Source organism: Stenella coeruleoalba, assembly GCF_951394435.1.
Source record: "Stenella coeruleoalba genome assembly, chromosome: 8".
NCBI lineage: Eukaryota > Metazoa > Chordata > Mammalia > Artiodactyla > Delphinidae > Stenella > Stenella coeruleoalba.
In genome coordinates, this window is record NC_137154.1 from 14,435,126 (window position 1) to 14,455,327 (window position 20,202).

The window sequence follows — 20,202 nt, forward strand, 5'->3', positions numbered from 1 at the left end:
TGTTAGGCATCCCAGAGCACGGCCACGCCTCGGGGGCACGCTGGGAAACAGATCCGGTCACCTTGAGTTCGGGATTGAGGACTGGCGCTACCATCCCGGCTGTGGTGGGTGGAAGGCGGGCAGGGCTGAGGCCAGGCTGCTGCGGCTGCAGCAGGAAAACACACTGGTGGATGAGTTTGGATCACACTGGATCACACTGGCTTGATGGGCATCCACTGCCAGGCTTGTGGCCAGCGGCGGTGGGGGAGTTTCTAAGTACGAATTTGCAGTTGTGACCAAGATAAATGACCGTTTGGTTTGGTGGGACCCTGGGGACAGGGGCTTTCATACCATGTGGTTCTGTGTGGAGAGAGAGTCTTAGTGATCCGAATCCTGAGTCCCCCAGAGAAGCATAGAGGCCACGTCCTCCTCTGGGTGAGTGAGTGAATGTTCATTCCTGGCTACCCTGAACACCAACTCGTCAATAACAGTAACAGCACGGTGCAATTATCAAGCACTTACCACGTGCCAGACACAGTGCTGAGAGCTCTGCAGACATTTCACCATCTAGTGTTTTATAGCAGCCCCATGAGGTGAGGACCGGTATCTCCATCTTCTGGAGGAGGAAAGTGAGGCGCAAAGAGGCTGCATCATTCATGCAAATACATGGCAGGTTGTGACCCAAGAGCTCCTGTGCCACACTCTGCAACACTGTTTGCGGTTGGGTGGCGGCCTTCAGTCCTGGGCGAGGAGGCTTCCGCAGGGTGCTGGAAGTTCTCAAGTCATCCGTGGCTCTCTGGCCCCCGTCTGGCTATGACTGGAAATCAGAGATTCAGAGATGGGTGGAGATGGAAGCTGACTGCCTCTCCTGGCCTGAGAAGATGATTGCTTGCTCAGAGCTGAGGAGGGACAGGGGATCAGCCAGTGCAACCACATCCCCTTCTCCAGGTGAGGCTTCGGTGGTGGCCAGCCCCAGCTCAGACGCAGTGGCAGAGCTGCGCGTTCCTGCTGTCCCCTCCAGCCCAGGGGCCACTAATCTCATGTATTCTCTGCCTGTTTACCCTGCTTCTCCTACACTTCACTCTGAGAGGCCAGGGGTCCGTTTGTCTTGTCACCGAGTCCCTGGTGCCCATGCAGGCCTGGCCTGCGGGAGATGCTCAGTCAATATTTGTGCAAAGAATGAGAGGCTGAGGTGCTCAGCCTGCGGGCTGTGGGCTCTGTGGGCAGGTCTCCCTACGTAAGGGCAGCAGTGACTCCAGGTTTCCACCTAGGAGTGCCAAGGGCTGGTAGGAAGGGGCTGGGCCGGGGGGGGGGTGGTGGCACTGGCCTGGAAGAGGTTCTGCCAGCAAATCCTCCTTAATGCCCCCCCCCCCACCCCCTTGACCCTGCCCAAGAGGTACAAATGGAACAGGGGCAAATGATTCATCTACACAGTTGAGAAGTAAAGGGGGTGGAGGGGGTGGGCTAGGGGTGCGTGTTGAGGTATTGGCACTAAAAGATGGTTGGCTCCCGTTCTGGGTTTTGGAGTGTCCCACCCCCCCACCCATTGCGCTGGCTGGGGAAGGGGTAGAGGACAGCCGGGCCCGGGGCTAGGCTGGGGCTCCAGCCGAAATTCTGGAGGGGGAGGAGCACTCAGGCAGAAGGCCCTCGGAGAGCGCCCCCGGGGTGCGGGGCAGGGGGGGGGGGAGAGGGTACGGAAAGAGGTGCCAATGGGTAGCCTGCGTCCTCGCTCCCCGGTCTCCCAAAACCCGGGGTGTAGGTGTGGCTCCCCCGGGTTTGGGTGGGTTGGCACAGGAACCGGCCTGTGGAGGGGGTGTCGCTAGCGCTGGTGGCTGGGGCAGAGCGGGGAGCTGGAGCCGGCAGGAGGCGCGGGGAGCCTGAGGGCGCGCGATGGAGGGGTGGGGAAGAGCAGGGGGCGGGCGGCAGCCGAGGGGCGGGCGGCTTTGGGGGGTGGAGCCCGGACCGCAGCGCCTGCCGCTCGCTCGGCGCTGTAGCGGCCGCCGCCGCCGCTGCTCAGGACTCGGGACGCAGGGCGGGCGGGCGCTCGGCGAGGCTCAGGCGCTTGCGGCTACTGCTCTCCTCCGTCGCCCCGGGCTGCGGCGCTCCGGGTTCCGGCCCACGGCCCGGCGCCCCTGGGGCCCTCGCGTTCCCGTCCCCGGTCCCGCGCCCTGCTCCGGAGAACGCTCTCAGCTGGCCCGGGCTCGCGCCCCCGGGCCATGAAGAGGGGCCCGTGAGGGGCGCGCGGAGGCGGTGGAAGAGGAGGGAGGAGGGAGGCCGAGGAGGAGGGCGCGGGGGGCGGAGGATGCCGCCGCCGCCGCCGCCGCCACCGCCGCCCGCCGGCCCCCCGCGAGCCTGACTCCAGACCCGAGGATGGAGCCGGCGCGGGGCGCTGCAGCGGCTCCCGGTGCGCCCCGGACCAGGTACCGGCCGGGCCCGGCGGGCCCCGGGGCGGGCGGGCGCGGACACTGGCCGTAGCAGCCGGGAGGGGCGCGGGCGCGGTGGGAGACGCCCCTCCGCTCGGGGACGGTCGCTGAGGGCGGTGCGGGGCGGGGGGAGGACAGCAGCTTGTCGGGCGCAGGAAAGGGCTTCCCGGGCTGGCGGTGGGTGAGCGCCGCGCTCACCCTAGCCCTCCCCGCCCCCATTTGGGGAGGCAGCAAACTTGAGACGCGCGGCGGCCCCGGGGCGCCCGCTCCCCTTCGCTGCGAAGCGCACTTGGGGGCTGCCCGAGGCTCATCGTCCCACAGCCTGCCCGGCTCCGGGCTGCTGAGAAGCCTGGAAATCCTGAGGTCCCCACGCCTGCACCAACTTTCCAAACCAGGGTTGCACGCGGAGACAGGGGCAGCCTCCTGCTTCCTGCCCCCCGCCCCTGCCCCGCACCGGCACCGACCACGCTGCGCTGAACTGGTCGGGGGGCGGGCGGGGCAGGGGCTGCTGGAAGGTGCAGAACCCCCGCGGAAGCCAGAACCACCCTCCTGCTCTTCCCTGGGTAGGACCCGGAGAGCAGCGCCTCCCGGGCTCTGGGAATCCAGAGCGGCCTTGGCCGGGAAGCTAGGGGTTAAAAGGTGAGACCTAATGGTCGTCCTAGGGTGGCACCTTGGCCTGAATTTTGATACCACAGGATACCTCCGTCCCCATCCTGCGCCTGCCCCTTCCCAGGATTACGTTCCTCACCTCTGGTGCAGCTTTTCTCCAGATGGGCTTGAACACTGCTCCTAAGCTGAAGGCTTCTAAGAAAGGCCACTGGGGAGTCCAAGTGCCAGAGGTTGGGCTTAGACCTTTGACAGAGAGGTGGGGGCAGGAGATGGGGAGGTGGATGTCCAGTCAAGGACAGACATTGAGCCCAGCATCTTCCCGAGGGCCGATAGGGGCTGGAGGCAGAGGGGACCTGGGATTGGGGGCAGGAGGTAGGCACCCTGGCTGGGAGGCCAGAGGAGCTGTAGGTATAAGAGGCAAGCAGATGGGGGCCGAGGTACCAGGTACCTGCTTCAAGGGTTCCTCAACCCCTTGAGGTGGGGCTGGCTGTCTCAGGCAGAGAGACCTTACCTGGGCAGGCAGTACCGGGGCTCCAGTCCTCCGCTGCTGGGGACACTTAACAGGCATCACCATGACCCTGTTTCTTTTTCTAAGTGCTCTCACCGTCATGACTCACACATCGGATTCACTGGGGAGGTATCAAGCCTCCAACCTATTCTCTTCCCCTCCTTCCTGGGTTTTCAGGGAGCTACTGGGGAAAGGAGGGGGTGGATTTGCCCTGGGGCCTTAGCCCCCTGAGAGAGGCCAGGAGCCTGGCATTGCAAACTTTCATTTCCCTGCTGCTGTTCTGATCAGGGCAGGTGAGCGGCCTAGGCCAGGCCAGGGTGGGAGGGCAAGTGAGAGGAAGTCTCTTCTAATGATTCCCCCAACCCTGCTGAGGCTTTGAAATCGTGGCGCCGCCTCCCTCCTGGCACAAACAATGCCGACCTCCTCACCTCAAAGCAGAAACACATTTCCCCCCTAAAATCCAAATTTCCCTCTTTGCTGAGTATTGCAATGTTTTTGGCCAGAGGTTTGCTCTTCTACATCTGAAGTCAAGCTTCTCCTGCAGACAAGCTTCCCTCTTCCCAGGCCCTGAAGTCCCCCACCCCCCGCATTAGAAGGGAGCCCCCTCACCTCCCTGTTCCCCGCCCACAGGGCCCTACTTCCAGAGGAGGAGTGGTGCCGATGGAGCTCATATAGGGGTATGTGTGCGCCGGCTGCACACGCACGGAGGAGGCGTACATCTGTGCTCCAGAGTCTGCAGGGGGTCCCAGATGCCATGCTCTCACTGCGGGGGGGGGGGCAGGCTTGTGCCCCACCCCCAGTTCCCCTTGCCCACATTCCTGTTTCTCTCCCTTGCCCACTGTGGGTCTCTCTTTACTTTTCCAACTCACTCTGCATCGGTGCGGGGAGAGAGCATTTGATATTCATAATCTGGTTCAGAGAAGGTCCCGAAGCCCTGAGTCACTGTATGGTTTCTATGGAAACAGACTTGTTCAGAGGACTCGGTGTAGCGCGGCCAGCGCTGGTGGGGGAGAAGGGAAACATATAGTAAAATCAGGCTCCACAAGTGTGGCAGGAGTTGGACCAACTCCCTTCAAGGGGGGCAGGGAGAGGCTGGGCAAGGCTCTGGGGTCCTTACAGGAGGGGCTGCCTCTCCCCACCCACTAGGGTTATGCCCCTCCCGCCCCAGGAGCTGCTCCGCTCCCTCCGTGGCTCTTGGCAGATTGCTGCTTCTCCCATGGGCTTTCTGACTAGGTGCCCAGGCTTGTGGCTGCCACCGTATGCCTCAGCCTCCTCCTCTGTGAAATGGGGAAAATAAGAGCACTTTACCTACCTCATAGGGTTGTTGGGAAGGTCAGATGCATTAATACGAACGCAGCCATAGTGAGTGTTCAGTAAGTGTCGTTATTGTTAATTCGGGGTGTTGGAAGGAACGCCCCCGGCAGTGCGTTCACCTGGATCCGTCCTCTGTGTTTGGCAGGTGGTCCTGACATCTGGCAGGGCAGGCCTCCTGCTTTGGAAGCGCCTCCCCAGCAGTGCCGGTACACCCCCAGCTGGGAACCAGGCATCCATTTCTTCCTCCCACGGAGCACTGATTTAGGTTGCCAAGGGCTTGAGCGCCACGCTAGGGAGTCCTGGCTCCCGTTCAGACCCCACCTGTCTAGGAGCTTTGTGGGAACAAATCCTCCAGGTCCAAATGGATGGGCAGCTTCCCGCCTCAGCCCCTTTGAAATTGGGCCAGAGGTAGAGGGGCGGGAGAGGTCCAGGCTCTGAGGACAGAGAGGGGGGACTGAAATGGGGCAACTTTCCCTGATCCTGGAGAGGCCGGTTCACCTGGCTGGAGAAGCATCTCCCACCAAACAGGGGTCAGGAACTCTCCAGAAGGATAACAGACGCTGGCCTCCTCAGCCCCGCAGGTTAGAACCTCTGCTGCTGAAGTGTTCCCGGCGTACCCTACAAGTCTGGACTGGCTCGGGGCTCCAGCCTGAGGCACCAGCTGGTGTGCTGCTGCCCAGCCAGGCTGGAAGAGGGGCCTGCCCACGTCTGCTTAGCCCAGCAGCGCCTGCCTGGGCAGCATCTGTGCGTGGCTTGAGGGCATTCTGAGCTCCAGTGACGGCCCAGCCAGTCTCCCTCACCCGCCCTTCTTTCAGTTGCTGCCCTCCCCTCCCTGGCCTGCAGACAGCCCCTCCTCCTTTCCGTGTCACTGTTCCCCTCCTCCCCTCCCATAAGGTGGGCTTCAGCTCCAGGTTCCCTAAAGGCAGTCCCTGTATCAGTACCAGCTCTCAGAGCTGCAAAGCATCCTGCTTGTCCGTCCTATTTTACAGGTGGGAAAACTGAGATTCTTGGGGTTTGCCTGTTAAAGCCATCACCCAAGCTAGCCGTGGCTCCTCCCAGCTCCACCCCAGCCCTGGGGATGCCCATCCCTCTTCCCTGGCTCTCCAGGTAGCCCCAGATGCTGCCCAGAACCTTCCCTACCCTCCTCCATGCTGACAGTTTCTTGCCAAGGTTCTTCCCTCAGGCCTCTCTGGACCGCTTTGCCATCCTCACTGGTGTTCACAACACCTTCTAATTTAATATCCTCTGCAAATTTCATTAACGGACTGTTTACTCCCTCTCTCAGGATCATTAATGAAGATGTTAGATAAGATCTGACCCAGCGCTGGGTCTTGGCAGCCCTGCCCCCTCTCCCAGACTCTGTCCCTCAACCCCTTACCCCTGGCTTTGCCTCCTCCACCCAGGACCCTTGGGACCTGCCCCCTCTTGCTTTCAGCCCCATGACAAGTGCTTAGGGCCAAGTCTGTTTGAATTAGTTTTGCAAGATTGCTTGAGGCGCTGTATCAAATGCTTTGCTAAAAATCAAGATATATTACCCTGCCTGCATTTCCTTCATCTACCAGTCTTGTAGTTCTATCAAGAAAGCTATCAAGTTTGTCAGGCATGATTTGTTCTTTATAAAGCCCCACGGTGCCGCGTGGGGCACAGAGTTCCCGCGTTTTCTAAATGTTTAGAGATTCCCTCTTTGTGTTTGCTCGTCGATTAGAGTTGCAAGGCTGTGGGCTGGGAATTGTCGGGAATGCTCATCTCTTCTTCCTCTGGGACGGGGACGGAGCACAGCCCTCCCCTTCTCCCGGCCTCTGCTTGGGAGAGGGAGTAGTTTAGCACCCGCTGAGTCCCTGCCGGGTTCTGGGGGCCCCAAGCTGTGCACTGGGGGTGGGGGTGTGCAGGGGGCCTGGTGCCCTCCCTCAGGGATTCTGTAAGCAGATGAAGACGACAGACAAGTCTGATGCTGGCATTCCGAAGGTGTCACTGAGTGAGGACCTGGTACCGTGCACTGGGAGCGTTACCATAACGCTAAGAGCGTTATGTTTGCGATCTTAGTTAAGCCCCTCACCTCCCCTGGGAGGTGGGCATGAGCTCCCCTCCCCAGGGGCCTGCTAAGGTCTTGGGAGGGTAAGGCTGCCCTGGATCCCAGGTCTGTTTGTCACCCTCTGCTGGGTTGCTCCTAACCACTTAAGTGCACCTTACAGGGTGTACAGCGTCAGGAGAGTAACTGGAGTGGTTCTGACCGAGGATTTTAGCGGGTCAGAGAGGGAAGGAAGGGAAGCCTTTAGGGAACACCTTGGACAGGGGAGAACTTCGCTGCATGTGCACCTCACGCACAGCACCCCGTGGCCCGCATCCAGTTCTCGGCTGTGGGAACGAGTTGCGTAACCTCTGTGAGCCTCGGTCCCTCCCCTGTGAGATGGGCCCTCCACGAGCAGCCGCCATTATGTCTTCCGGAGGTCCCTGTTGTCCCTGCAGGGACACTCATCCGGTTGCCATGTTACCAGTGAGGGGCTCCCCCTAACGCTTCTCATTCCAGGAGACAGAGGACTGACAGATTGAACTGTCTGGCATCCTTGGGACCAGCTGCAGGCTGGTGGTAAGTTCTGGGCTTAGGGACCAGTGGGGACCTCTGGGCCTTGAGCCCAAACCCTTTGCCCCATTCCAGACCACTGCAGGCAAGGTAGTAATGAAGACATCTTTGGTGTCCTCTTGGCCGTATAGGATTTGGGCATTCCTGGCCATGAAGCCACCCACTCCCCCCTCTACTTGCCTAGCCAGACCTGGAGCCCGGGAGTGGGGAGCAGAGTGTGTTTTGGTTACTGCCTATCTTGTGGGACACAGCACCAGTCTGGTCCACACCCATTACCTCTTCTAATCTTTGCGATGATCTCCCCTTTGTCATTCAGCTGGGGAGGTAGTACCCCCTGGGAAGTGGTGAGAAGGTACCCAAGCTCACGCATGGGATGTGCTGGGAACCAGGCAGGAAGGGCCATAGGCAGCCCGCATCCCTCCAGCTGACGCCGCAGGGGTCTGACCCTTGGAGCCGGTCACTAGGTTGGATGAGCCCACGTCTGGGTTTGGGTGAATGCCGAGGTCAGGGTTGGCAACAGTGTGTGTGGGGACCCTGGTGGCCACCTTGGCCCTGGCACTCCCTGCCCCTCCCCTCTAGTCTCCTGGTGCTGGGTGCCAATCTTGCTCTCGGGTGTGGCCTGAGGGCTTAAGCTTAGTGGTTAGGGCTGGGGCTTGGGGGTCCTCGGAGCTGAGCTTGAATCCTGGCCCTACCACGGACTAGCTACGCGCACTTGGACGAGTTCCCTCACTTGCCCGAGCCTCGTGCTCCTCACCTGTGAAAGATGGCAGTGGTACCTGCGGTAAGAAGCCACTCGATGGGAGCCAGGACCGTGATCATATCTGGGTATCCGCTCCCGCAGCCCCTCCATCCGGTGTAATAGCCCCCAGGCTCAGGTGAGCCTCCCCCCGCGCCCAGCCCTCCCTCCCTCATCCCCGGGGGCCAGTGGGGCCTTAGGCAGGTGGCCCGAGACTGGAGACTCCAGGATCCAGGGACAGATGGCCCCCCGCCCAGCTCCTCCAGCAGCAGCTGCCTGTGCTTTAGCTCCTGTTGGCGGTTTCCCATCCTTGAAGCTGGGAGGAGGGGCTGAAGCCCCGGTATCCAGGGGGTGGGGCCTGGGTACTCTCCGACTCAGGCTGTGGCTGCTGCGGAGGGGAGGGGGGACAGGAACCCGGGGCCTTTCCGCCCAGTGTCGGTGCAGAAGGATCCCGCCTACCACAGGCCGTAGGCCGGGCTGTGGTAGGATCAGCCTGAGACAGGGAACCGGGCCCTTCTGACTCACTGCTCCCCGGTGGGGAGTCGGGCACACTGGAGCCTTGTGCCAGGAGGTCGGTCCCTCTCCCCAATGCTGGGGAAAACTTCCCTCAGGTCGGGCCGGACCCGCTGACCCGCTGGGCCCAGGGCAGGGCAGTAGGTAGTCTCTGCAGCCCGAACAACAAGGGTCTCCGACCCCACAGATGGTGGGAGCTTCATGGAGGAGGCTGTGGCACTGTTTTGATTCCTTGAACGTTTCCAGGCCACCGTATCCTGTTTGTAGGTTAGAGTAGTCCCTAAAAATCATGCCCAGGGTTCTTACTTAATGAGTCCTGCTCTGTGCCCAGCCCTGTGCTAAGCTTCATCAGCTTTCTGTCTCACAGCCCAAATACTCTAAAGATTCTGTGATCGTCTTTCCCATTTCATAGATAAAGGCAACTGAGACCTATTGAGGTTAGGTGCCCTGCACAAGGTCTCATAGCTGTAATGCATCAGCAGTGGGAGTGAACCCGGGCCTGGCTGGCCCCGCAGCCAGGGTGCCCAGCTACCACCCGGCCTGCTGCCTTGCATGCCTGTGGGTAACTTCTCAAGGAGGCTTGACACAACATGCATGTCCCCAGGGTCCTCACTTGTGGACGCTGGAGACACCAGAGCTCCTAAGAGGCAGCCAGGCAGCTCTGCCGATGGTGACAAGTTGGTGGACGGTCACCCTCCGGATGCTTGTCCTTGGAACCATGATTGTAAGAACTTGCCCTCATTGGAGGTGCCCGAAGGATGTTCTGCTTCTGTGGGGTCTGTGGAGAAGCCACAGGGCCCGGGGGCTATAGAGATTGTACACGAAATCCATGTTCGTGTTGGTGCAGATTCTGGGGAGAAGGACCATACACAGACCTCACAGTGTTTCAGGTTGAGGGGGCACGACTCCAGAGAAAAAGAAGCACTGGGGCCTCCAGTAACCCCTTGGCTGACCCAGACCACAGAGGCTGAGTTTGGACCCCACCAGATCGCCTCCCCTGGAAGGTTGCACTGGCTGAACTCTATGTGGGCATACCGCTCGCCTTGAAGGTTGATTCAGGACACAGCCCTGCGAAGCTTCTCCTTGGACTTACTAGGTGTGAGGTCTACCTGCTCAGGGCTCTCTAGGAGACCCTTAAGAAGAAATCTTGTGCTGGATTCAGTATCAGTAATAGCTGGGCATCTCTTGAGCAGGTGCTTTAATCTTCATCTCACGGATGCTATGAAACGTGTAAGTGAAATATTTCCTTTTTCCCACTGGCAGCCAGGTAGCTCTGACCTGTCTGTGTCGCCCAGAAGTGTCTTGGCTGTTGTATACTACGTGGCTTCTAGTTCTTTCAGACTTTCGTACCCCTGTTTTCCCCTTGCCTCATTTTCATCACCCCATTTTCCTTAGGAAGAAAAAACCTTGCCGTTTTATGTGTTTAAGCCTTAACTAAACAAACATTTATGGTGGATCGATGCTGGCTACTGCAGACGCAGGGATTAAGCATTTCCTTTCTGCAGTCTCCATCCCAGAGGCCTGTTTGCCAACTCCTCCCCCCCCCCGCCCCCGTCCAGTTCCCTCTGCCCCTTGCTCCAGTTCCTGGGACCCCAGAGCCTTGGGGCCCCTCCATACTGGCTCCTGAGTCTGGTGAGAAATACAATGTTCAGGTTTCTTCCTCTGCTTTTCCTGTCTCCCCAGGGCTTCACAAAAGGAGGAAAAAAGTGACAGGGAGAAAAAACGGGGAGGGGAGTCATTTCCCCAACTCAGGCCTTAGCTGCTCCCCAAAGCCCCAGGCTCCCTTTTGAGGTCTCGCCCTTTTTCAGCTGCTGCCTTGTCTCAGCAGCCCCAGGTGACTGCTGTCCCCCACCTGAGCAAACCAAGCCCAGTTCTGGCAGAAAGGTGGTGAATTCAACCCTGGTGCCTTGGAAATGTGGGAGGACAGAGCTGGCCGGCAGTGCCCTGGGGACGGAATCGGGGACACAGTGAGACGCCAGTGCTGAGTTTCAGTGCCCCACCCTGTCATCAGTTGCCCCTCCAGTTCTTGCGTGGGGTAGCTTCACTCTGTCCCCCAAGGTTAATAAACTCAAACTGAAACAACACACTCAGTATAAACTATGCCTTCCTCCCCCCTGTCTCCTAGCTCCTCCCACTGGGCAGCTACAACTGGTTCAGTGCAAGTTCTTGTGGTTGTTCCTGCATAGATTCAAATACATAGATTTTTTAAAAATGAGAAATGGTGGCACACTATTGCCCATGTCTTTGTTGGCCCTAGATTTTTTACTTAATAATATATTTCGGGTGATGTTTCCACATCAGTGCTTACACATCTGTGGAGCCTTCTCGGATAGAATCAGTTGGAAAGAAAACCCTAGGGTCGAGGAGAATGCTAATAATGAAGGGGTTAAGCCTCTAGGGAAGAGCAGGGATGCCCACATGTGAGCTTTAGGATGTTTAAGAACCTTCTAATTGTGTGTATTAAATTGTGGGCACAAATGGGTCTTCCTGGGAAGAGGGATTGTGTCTCTCCAAGGGGGGGTCCGTGGCCCAGCAAAGACAAAGGCCCGTAGCACTGTGTTGCTTGGGATGTAATAGAGCAGGTGGCAGGGGCTAACTCTGCAGAGGGCAGAGCCCCTTGGTCCGTGGGCCTCACTGGGGCAGCCATGGATCAGACTGAGGGAGGGGCAGAGCTGCCAGCCCTGGTATATTCTTGGAAGGTGACTGGAGCCTTCCCACTTCCGAAGGAAGGTCCCCCAGCCTGCAGCGATGGTGGCCCTGACTCTGAGGATGGAGTGTGGGGCCTTCCCGGGATCAGAAAACTCCAGTGGCCAGATCTGGGAAGCCCTTAGAGTCATTGGATCTATGGAAAAACCGAGGCGCAAAGAGGCCAGGCGGGTGAGTCCAAGGTCACCCAGCCAGGGAAATGCCGAGCCCGTGGGCTGCCCCTGCCTGTGACATTCAGGTTAGGGTTCCTTCCCCTGCCAGAGCGGAATGAGACTAGGAGGCAGAGGCCCTCCAGATGATGTGAGGCTGCCTGTTGCTGCTTGCCTCTTGCTGTGTGGGTGAGGGAGAGGGGCCGCACAGAGCAGGGCCCGTAGCTCGGGGGCGTGTCATCCTCACGCCTCATGCCACCCGCAGCATCACCTCCCGCAGCCTGCATCCTCACATTAGGCTGCAGCCAACCAGCCAGGACTTCTGAACCCAGCCAAGACGCAGCGCTAAGAGGCTGCACTACAGGACGTGGCCACTAGAGGGAAGTAGGAAAGCCACTGCGGTGGCTCCGCAGGAGAAAGCTCCCAGGCTGGGAGAGGAGCCGGCGGAAGTGGTTTTGGGCAGAGACCTGCCTGGCAGAGGTCTGGGCACAGCGGTTAGGGAGAGTGATGATGTGTTCTGAGGGGCTTCCCTGAGACAAAAAGCAAACAAGACATTTAATGATGATGATAGTAACATTTGTTGAGTGCCTACTCCATGCCAGGCACTGTATTAACTAATTAGTCCTCACAACAGCCTTGTTAAGATTGTCCCTGCTTCTCAGGTGAGAACGCAAAGGTCCAGGGAGATTGAGAAGTCTGGCCATCAACGGGGCTGGTGCCAGAGCCACTGTCCCAAGCACAGGGCTGTGCCGTATTAAATGCCTGTTCATATAACCACCGCTATGGTTGTACCTCCTTTACGGGTGGGGAGACTGAGGCTCAGAGACAACTGGTGAGTCACCCAGGTCCATGCACCTGCGAAGTGACAGATCCAGGTGGTTTCATGGCTTGAGCTCTTAGTTCTGAATTACAGTTCTCCCAGGAAGAGGTGTTTTCCACTCCCATCCTGTGCCCTGCTTTATCTGAGCTTTCTTTTGGGAGTGGGTGACTTCCAACAGAAGTTACAGATTCTTGGTCCCTGTGTCTAAGGCGCGCCTGGATTTTGACTAACCAGAGGTGGAGGGAGGCCATGCCAGAGGCTGCTAGAAGCCCAGAGAGGGGCTCTGGGGCTCACATTCTGGCTTAGAGGATGAGGGCCTTGAGGAGTCCTTTGCAGTGGCCAAAGCTCCCCTGGGAACAAAGGGCCTGGCCTCGGGGCCTCTGGTTTCCAGGGCAGATGCCTCCAGCATACCAAGGATGCTTGGCCGGCCGTGGCCCCGGCTCTGCCAGGCTGGCAGGAGAGCAGGGGCAGCTCTAGGAGGGCCAGATTTCCTCCATCTTCCCGTTCCCATGCCCCCGCTTTGCCCTCCTGGGGCAGGGGGAGGGGGATGGCTGTGTCTGGGCCTTCAAACACATTCCCCTCCTGTGTGTCCAGGCTGCACCTAGTGAATCCGAGTCCTACTTTTTTAGGGATTTACAACTTTGCAATGATGCTTTAGTTACTTCTGATTTATTGACAAAGACAGCAGGCTCCAGGCCTGGCCTTACGTTTCTTTGGGTGGCGGTAGGGAGGGAAAGTGGGGGGAAGAAACGTAAATGGTCTCCTCCCTGAAAGGTGCTTTTCTTTAAAGATAACCTTGGGTGAATTGTTTTTGGAACTGGAATCCTAGAGTTAAGTGGAGTCCCTTTAAGGCTTCTGTTTCCTGTCTTGGTGGGGACCAAAGGGTGTTGGATGTAGTTGAAGAGGGAGTGGGTCAGGGAGGAGGGTTCGAGCATGGACTCTAGAGCATACCGCCTGAGCTGGTATCCTGGCTCTACCTCTTACTAAGGGTGCGAGCTTGGGGAAGTTATCTAACCTTGCAGAACCTCAGTCTGCTTATCTGTAGAATGGGACTATGACCTCACAAGGTTAGTGAGGGCTAGACGAACTGATGCCTGGGAAGGGAGCATATGCCTGGGAGAAACATCTCGAATGCCCAGTAACTGCTTGCTTTCCTTTGTGTTATTTTATCCATAGTGCCCAGAACTCATACTAGGTAACTAACATGCTTGTGAATAAATACAAAGGAAATACAGTGGAACGAAACAGCATTGCAACTAAAGAACGGACCCCTAAATAACTTAAAAATATTACTTTGCGTCAATATTGGTGGCTTTCCCTCCCTGTTCTCTAAAGGTGTTCACGTTTGTCTTGGGGCACTTGGAAAGGGGGGGCCTGCACTTTGCAGGGGAGTCACATTTAATGCAGAGAAGCTGTTCTCTCTGGGTACCGATGGAGACAGCACCTTCTGCTGTCGTGGTGTGAGGCAGGGTGGGGTGGGATGTGGTCAGGGCTGTGGTGTTGCTCTGGTCACGTTGGAGTTTCCCTAGAATTTAGACTGTGCTTTCCCCCATTTACTGCCACCTGGTGACATGGAACTGCTTCCTCTAGGTACCAAGTGGAGTTTCATACTTAAAACAGGACTCCTAGGCCCCAGAGCCTCAGCCGGCCCCCTGCCATCTCACTCCAGCTTCTGTGCCCCTCCTCAAGCTTCAGCATGTTTCTTGCCCACTGTGCTGGTGTGAAAGGGCCACAGCACTGGCCTAAGAGTCTGTCCCAGAGGGCTTCGAGTCTCTGCTACTTCTTCCTTGCTTATCATGCCCATTTGCTTAGTCTTTGAATCTTAATTTCATCATCTGAACAATGGGAGTGAGGACGGTGACCTTCCAGAGGGGGCTGTAAGGAATAACATGATGTGGCGAGTTGGGTGAGTGAGCCGAGCCAGGCAGCACTGCAGGTTTGGGAAATGAGGACCTACTCGCCCTGCCCTCCAGGGAGTCGTTCCATACAGGGGATGTGGGACGCATATTCACAGGCACAGGAGTTCACCCCATCAGCCACGAGCCAGTAGATCGACCAGACCAGACAGCAAAGGGAAGAAACATGCTCTAAGTCTCAGAAACCGTCTGAAGTCCCCTTCTAATGTCCGGTCCCTCTCATGCTGATTCACAAACAAATGGGGGGGGGGGTCATTAATTGAATGCATGTTCGAAGGCGAAGTACAGGTAACCTGGAGGAACGGTAAATCGAATCTCCTTAGAAGGAAGGAGAGTGGGCTCTGGGGAACCTGCTAGATGGGGGTAAGCCAAGCATGTGAGTTCAGGTAGGTTTCTCCACCTCTCTGTGCCTCAGCTTTCTCTTCTGTGAAATGGAGCCAATACTTTCCATGTAAAGTTCTTGCGGGGAATTGATGAGCTAGGGCGGGGAAACCGCTTAGCACTTAGGAAATACTCAGTGGACACTAACAAAAATAACGTTGCCGTCTTGGTGTTTTAACTTAGGATCTGTGAAGAGCATCCAGATCCCGGATGCTCCCTGGTCCACTGTTGCTTTGAGTTTCAGGTAGCCGTTCTCCTCTCTCCCGGTGGCTAGAAGAGGAACCTCACTTCCTGGCTGTCCCCTCCCCTTGGGCCTCAGCGTGTGGGTGGTCTCGGCTGAGCCACCGCTTCCGCCTGGAGATCTGGGGTGAGCACCCCTGTCCTTGCTGACTTCCGCTAACCCCCCCTCTTGGGGAATCACTGAACAAGTTGAATTGCAAAGGGTCAGGATGCTCTGCTGATTTTAACTGCGGAACCAGTCTGGACTGTGCCCCGGCCCCATTTGCTGGGACAACCTTGACTCTGACTGTTTTGTTCTTGGGCACTAGCCGCTGTGTCTGGTTGGGTCAGTCTGGTCACCAGAGCTGAACTGAGCTCGCCAGGCCTGGGGGTGTTTGCGGCCGGTGGATTTCTTCGCAGCTCCCTCTGGTGGTAGCTGGGAGGGGTGTCTCCACGGGGGGCTTGCCCAGGTGGGGCACCAATGCTCGGCCAGCTGGCCGGGCAGGCTTGTCAGCTCCCTGCCCACTGGGGCGTGGTGTGAGCACAGGGACTGAGACTTGCTAGGAGGATATGGGTAGGGGGTGGAAGAGGTGGGTGAAGGAGGTCCAGGCCTCAGAGGGCTGGATCCAGGGGATGAGAGATGGCAATGGGTTATTTGGAGCTCTGAGTCAGTGGTAAATCTGGGAGAGCAGGCAGGGCCTTTGCTGTGCAGCCCTGGAGAGCTGTCTGTGGGGCGCAGGACACAGGAGAGAAGGGGTGGGGAGGGAGGAGCTTGGAGCCCCCCTTCAGCACCCCTGCCTTCCCTCTCTCCTTGCAGTCTTGTGGCCACAGGGCTGCTGCACAGGCAGTGACTGCCGGCTGGGCCTGGAGACCTGGCGGCTGCGGACTGCCCAGCCCAGAACAGCCCCTCTTTGGTGAGTCCTCTCTGCCCCACCTTCCCCAGGGCTGGTCACCGAGCTAGCCCATCTCGGGGGGCGGCTTTCCAACACCCAGCTTAGCTCCTCTTCCCTGCTCTCCCTGCCCTCCCCATCCCCCATGCTTTCTCAGTTCCTTGAGACACTAACTTCTGTACCACCCCTTCCTCTTCTCACTGCCCTGCCTGGGTTCTCTGGGGCCACTGTTGGATCACAGTGGGGTCCCTGTGCTTACCCTGTGGGCAGAAGGGGGTGAGGGCCTAAAGGTGGAGGCCCTTGAGGACTGGCTGGGGGAGGGCGGCTGGAGGAACCAGTTCACTCTGCGGACAGTAGGGTCATCTGCTCCATGGCCCAGACCCCTCCCTCAGTGGCCAGGAGGAAATCCTGGAGGGCGCTGGGGCCCAGGAAGGGATGCTTCTCAGCAGCCCCTGGACCCTGCCTCTGCTCTGGGCCAGCTGACTCTTAGGGACTCCGTGAGCCCCGGGAGTCCTCTTCTGGAATAAGCTAGTCACCTGCATCTGTAACTTTGGGGGGGCGGGGGGAGGGCATGACACAGTTGTCCACCTTTCCCAGCCCAGGAGGCATGGGCTGCTAGCAGCCCACCAACTCACGGTGTGCAGGGGTTCTTTCTGCATGAGGACTTGGGTCGGGGGAGGCATCTGACGTGGACGCTTCTTCCTCTTGGGGGTGGGCGGGGGATGGAGGAAAGATGACCACCTGGGGAACTGGGTGCCAGCTCCTGGGGGTGAAGAAGATGCAGGTGGGCCCAGGAGATGCCAGCAGGGGTGGCAGGCAGTGAGAGGGGAATGGCTTGAGCTGGGAACTGGTCATTCCCAAGTGTGGGAGTTGGGAGTGTTAGGGTCTTGCCCAGTCAGGCCCCACTGAAGAACCCAGCTCATGATGGGAGACCCCACAGCCTTCTGTAGGGTAGACCCCAGGGTATGGGAATCAGTCCCTAAAGGCTCCCAGGAGTTCCCAGAGACTGGTAAAGTCTCGTGCAGGTGCCATGTAGGCCTCAGATGCACGTGTGAGCACTGACGCAGGGAGCTGCAGCCCTTCCCCAGGCGGGCTGGAGACCAGCTTCCCCGAGGGAGCAAGCCAGTGCCGCTGGCCTTGGGAGGTACCCAAGCCTGGCTGCCCCCTGATGGCTGCCCGCCTTTGCCCACAGACCTCACATGGTGGAGAAGCAGCCCCATGAAGGTGCCCAGCCATGCAATGTTCCTGGAAGGCCGTCCTCCTCCTTGCCCTGGCCTCCATCGCCATCCAGTACACGGCCATTCGCACCTTCACCGCCAAGTCCTTCCACACCTGCCCGGGTCTGGCGGAGGCGGGGCTGGCCGAGAGGCTGTGCGAAGAGAGCCCCACCTTCGCCTATAACCTCTCCCGGAAGACCCACATCCTCATACTGGCCACCACGCGCAGCGGCTCCTCCTTCGTGGGCCAGCTCTTCAACCAGCACCTGGACGTCTTCTACCTGTTTGAGCCCCTCTACCACGTCCAGAACACGCTCATCCCCCGCTTCACCCAGGGCAAGAGCCCCGCGGATCGGCGGGTCATGCTGGGAGCCAGCCGTGACCTCCTGAGGAGCCTCTACGACTGTGACCTCTACTTCTTGGAGAACTACATCAAGCCGCCGCCTGTCAACCACACCACCGACAGGATCTTCCGTCGCGGGGCCAGCAGGGTACTGTGCTCTCGCCCCGTGTGCGACCCTCCGGGCTCCGCGGACCTGGTGCTGGAGGAGGGGGACTGCGTGCGCAAGTGTGGCCTGCTAAACTTGACGGTGGCCGCCGAGGCCTGTCGGGAGCGCAGCCACGTGGCCATTAAGACGGTGCGGGTGCCCGAGGTTAACGACTTGCGGGCCCTGGTTGAAGACCCCCGGTTAAACCTCAAGGTCATCCAGCTGGTCCGCGACCCACGTGGCATTCTGGCTTCCCGCAGCGAGACCTTCCGCGACACGTACCGGCTCTGGCGGCTCTGGTACGGCACCGGGAGGAAGCCCTACAACCTGGACGTGACGCAGCTGACCACGGTGTGCGAGGACTTCTCCAACTCCGTGTCCACCGGCCTCATGCGGCCCCCGTGGCTCAAGGGCAAGTACATGCTGGTGCGCTACGAGGACCTGGCCAGGAACCCCATGAAGAAGACCGAGGAGATCTACGGCTTCCTGGGCATCCCCTTGGACAGCCACGTGGCGCGCTGGATCCAGAACAACACGCGGGGAGACCCCACCCTGGGCAAGCACAAATACGGCACCGTGCGAAACTCGGCGGCCACGGCCGAGAAGTGGCGCTTCCGCCTCTCCTACGACATCGTGGCCTTTGCCCAGAACGCGTGTCAGCGGGTGCTGGCGCAGCTGGGCTACAAGATGGCCAAGTCGGAGGAGGAGCTCAAGAACCCCTCCATCAGCCTAGTGGAGGGGCGGGACTTCCGCCCTTTCTCGTGACCAGGGCTCTGTGGGTGGGGGCGAGGGGGACACGGTGTCGGCTTTGATAAAATGGACCGTTTTGAACTGTTGCCTTACTTACCCCTCCCTCTCCCACCCCGTCTTTGTGTCCTCCCTACCCCCTGTCCAGACCCCGCTTCCTCTGCCTCTCTTTGTCTCTGAAATTTGCACTAAGTCTTGGACAGGAATCTCTGGGGCAGAGGGGGCCTGAAGTGGGGTCCAGCCCCAGCCCCACCCCGTTCAGACACAAGGATGTGTGTCTCTGGTAGATGGTGACAATGTTTACAAGCACCGCACTTACACATTCACACATGCGTGCACACACACGGGCACCTGAGAGGAGAGACACCCCAAACCACACAACTTCTGAAGCTTCTCCGACGGACGAGTGGCGAGGGTATGGTAGTTTTTGCACTGTCTTACTTCTACGAGGTAAGAAGTTAAAAACAAAAAGGCCACCTCTCTCTAATTTATGAATGGCGTTTATCCCTCCCCATCCTGCTTCTGCCCCCCAATGCCCACTGCCCCTCCCTCCCTTGGAGCAGAGAAACTGCCCCCTCCTGCCCGCCCTTGCCTGTCAGGTGAGCAGGTTTTTACTGTGAGGTGAATGTGGACCTTGTTTATTTTTTCCAGTCTGTGGCAATGCTGTTCGTCTGTCTGAGTCTTGTGGCTGCCTCTGGACCAGTGATGGCTGATAAATGTTATGGTTTTCTGATTGATCTTGGGGTCCATCTGTGATATTTCTTTGTGCCAAAAAGAAGAAAAAAAAAGAGTGGTTCGGTTTGCTAAATGAACATTGAAATGCTTTATATGTGTTTTCTGTAAATAAAAGAGTGCAATAATGTCTGAATGTGATTATGGGACATTCTGAACGGGCAAAGGCAGAAATCGGTGGGGTCTAGGTGTTTCTGGCTTTGGGGAGGAGAGAGAAGGAGATGGAGGTGGGGATTCCATGACCAGTTGCTGGCTTTCAGAATTCATGTCACCCTCATCACCCTCAACACTGAGTTCACGGTTTCATTTCCCTCCGGTCAGTTGAGACCAGGCACCTTATAGCCAGGGGTGATGTTCAAAATATTTAACAAGTGGTATGGCTTGCCGAATCACTGTCTGGAGATCCTGCTGAGGTCCTGGTGACCCTTTCCTGTGCCAGATGTTACCTCTGTTAATTGCTGGGTCTGTGGAAAGGAGAGCCAGGTGGGGGAGGGATATTCAAGGGATGTGTTGGCTCGGGCCGGTGCTGCTTATCAGTGGTCTGGAAGTATTCCAGGATTTTAACAAGTAGTGCAGGTGTACTGGTGTCTACACTGGTGGAACATCAGCTGTGCTTACCTCCTTTCCCATCCTTGGCCATCTAACAGCTTCCCCAGCTCTTTTCCCAAGAAAACAGCTGGTGCCTAGGGTGGAGTTCACAGCCTTGTTGTCCTGGGACAGAGAGAGTCTGTCTGGGACTAGGTAGCCCCAGTGGTCTTGGGCTTCTCAAGCTTGGAAGAGCCGTTTTACCAGGTCACCCAGGGCAGTTCAGCCTTCAAAGGATTTATTTATGATAACCAAGCCTGCACGACAGAGAATCAGAAACCAGAGTGCTGGCCTGCTTTTAGGGTAAAGATCCAACTCTCAGTGCTCTTGGAGGCCCCGCATGTCCTGACTCCTGCCCAACTCTAGTTTCACCCTCACCATGCTCCCCTTCACATTCACTCTCTGGTCTTCCTGCTTTCTTTTAATTCCTTGAACCCACTGAGGTTAGAGTCCCCAGTTTGTTCTCCTCTCCCCATAACCGCACCCTTGGCTAGTGCCCTCCCTCCCACACCGATTTGGGCTCAGCCATGTGCCTTGCTTTAGCCAATGGGACAATAGTCAGAGTGATGGGTACAGCAGCATGAAAAGTACCTGAGCTTTGGAGCTTGTCCCTTTTTGCTGCCTTTTGGAAGCCTTTAACTGCCTTATGGAGGAAACCCAGGGTAGCTTGCTGGAGAATGTCAGACCAT

At 58.1% G+C, this 20,202-nt stretch overlaps 1 protein-coding gene across 3 annotated transcripts; it reads left to right on the plus strand.

Moving 5' to 3' along the window:
• Positions 1 to 1,977: 1,977 nt before the first annotated feature.
• Positions 1,978 to 19,045, plus strand: CHST1 (carbohydrate sulfotransferase 1). Of its 3 annotated transcripts, XM_079928698.1 has the most exons (4): positions 1,978 to 2,399; positions 14,880 to 15,002; positions 15,672 to 15,768; positions 16,937 to 19,045. In XM_079928698.1, exon 4 carries the CDS (start codon positions 16,979 to 16,981, stop codon positions 18,212 to 18,214), a length of 1,236 nt encoding a protein of 411 aa, XP_079784824.1. In that variant the 5' UTR covers positions 1,978 to 2,399; positions 14,880 to 15,002; positions 15,672 to 15,768; positions 16,937 to 16,978; the 3' UTR covers positions 18,215 to 19,045. The 3 variants fall into 3 exon arrangements, with proteins under 3 accessions (XP_079784824.1, XP_079784826.1, XP_079784825.1); XM_079928700.1 differs by lacking the exon at positions 14,880 to 15,002; XM_079928699.1 differs by lacking the exon at positions 1,978 to 2,399 and having other exon boundaries at positions 13,266 to 15,002.
• Positions 19,046 to 20,202: the final 1,157 nt, after the last annotated feature.

Bases quoted from the DNA above. Each gene is read 5' to 3' on its own strand.
- CHST1 (XM_079928698.1), top strand. From the start codon at position 16,979: ATGCAATGTTCCTGGAAGGCCGTCCTCCTCCTTGCCCTGGCCTCCATC.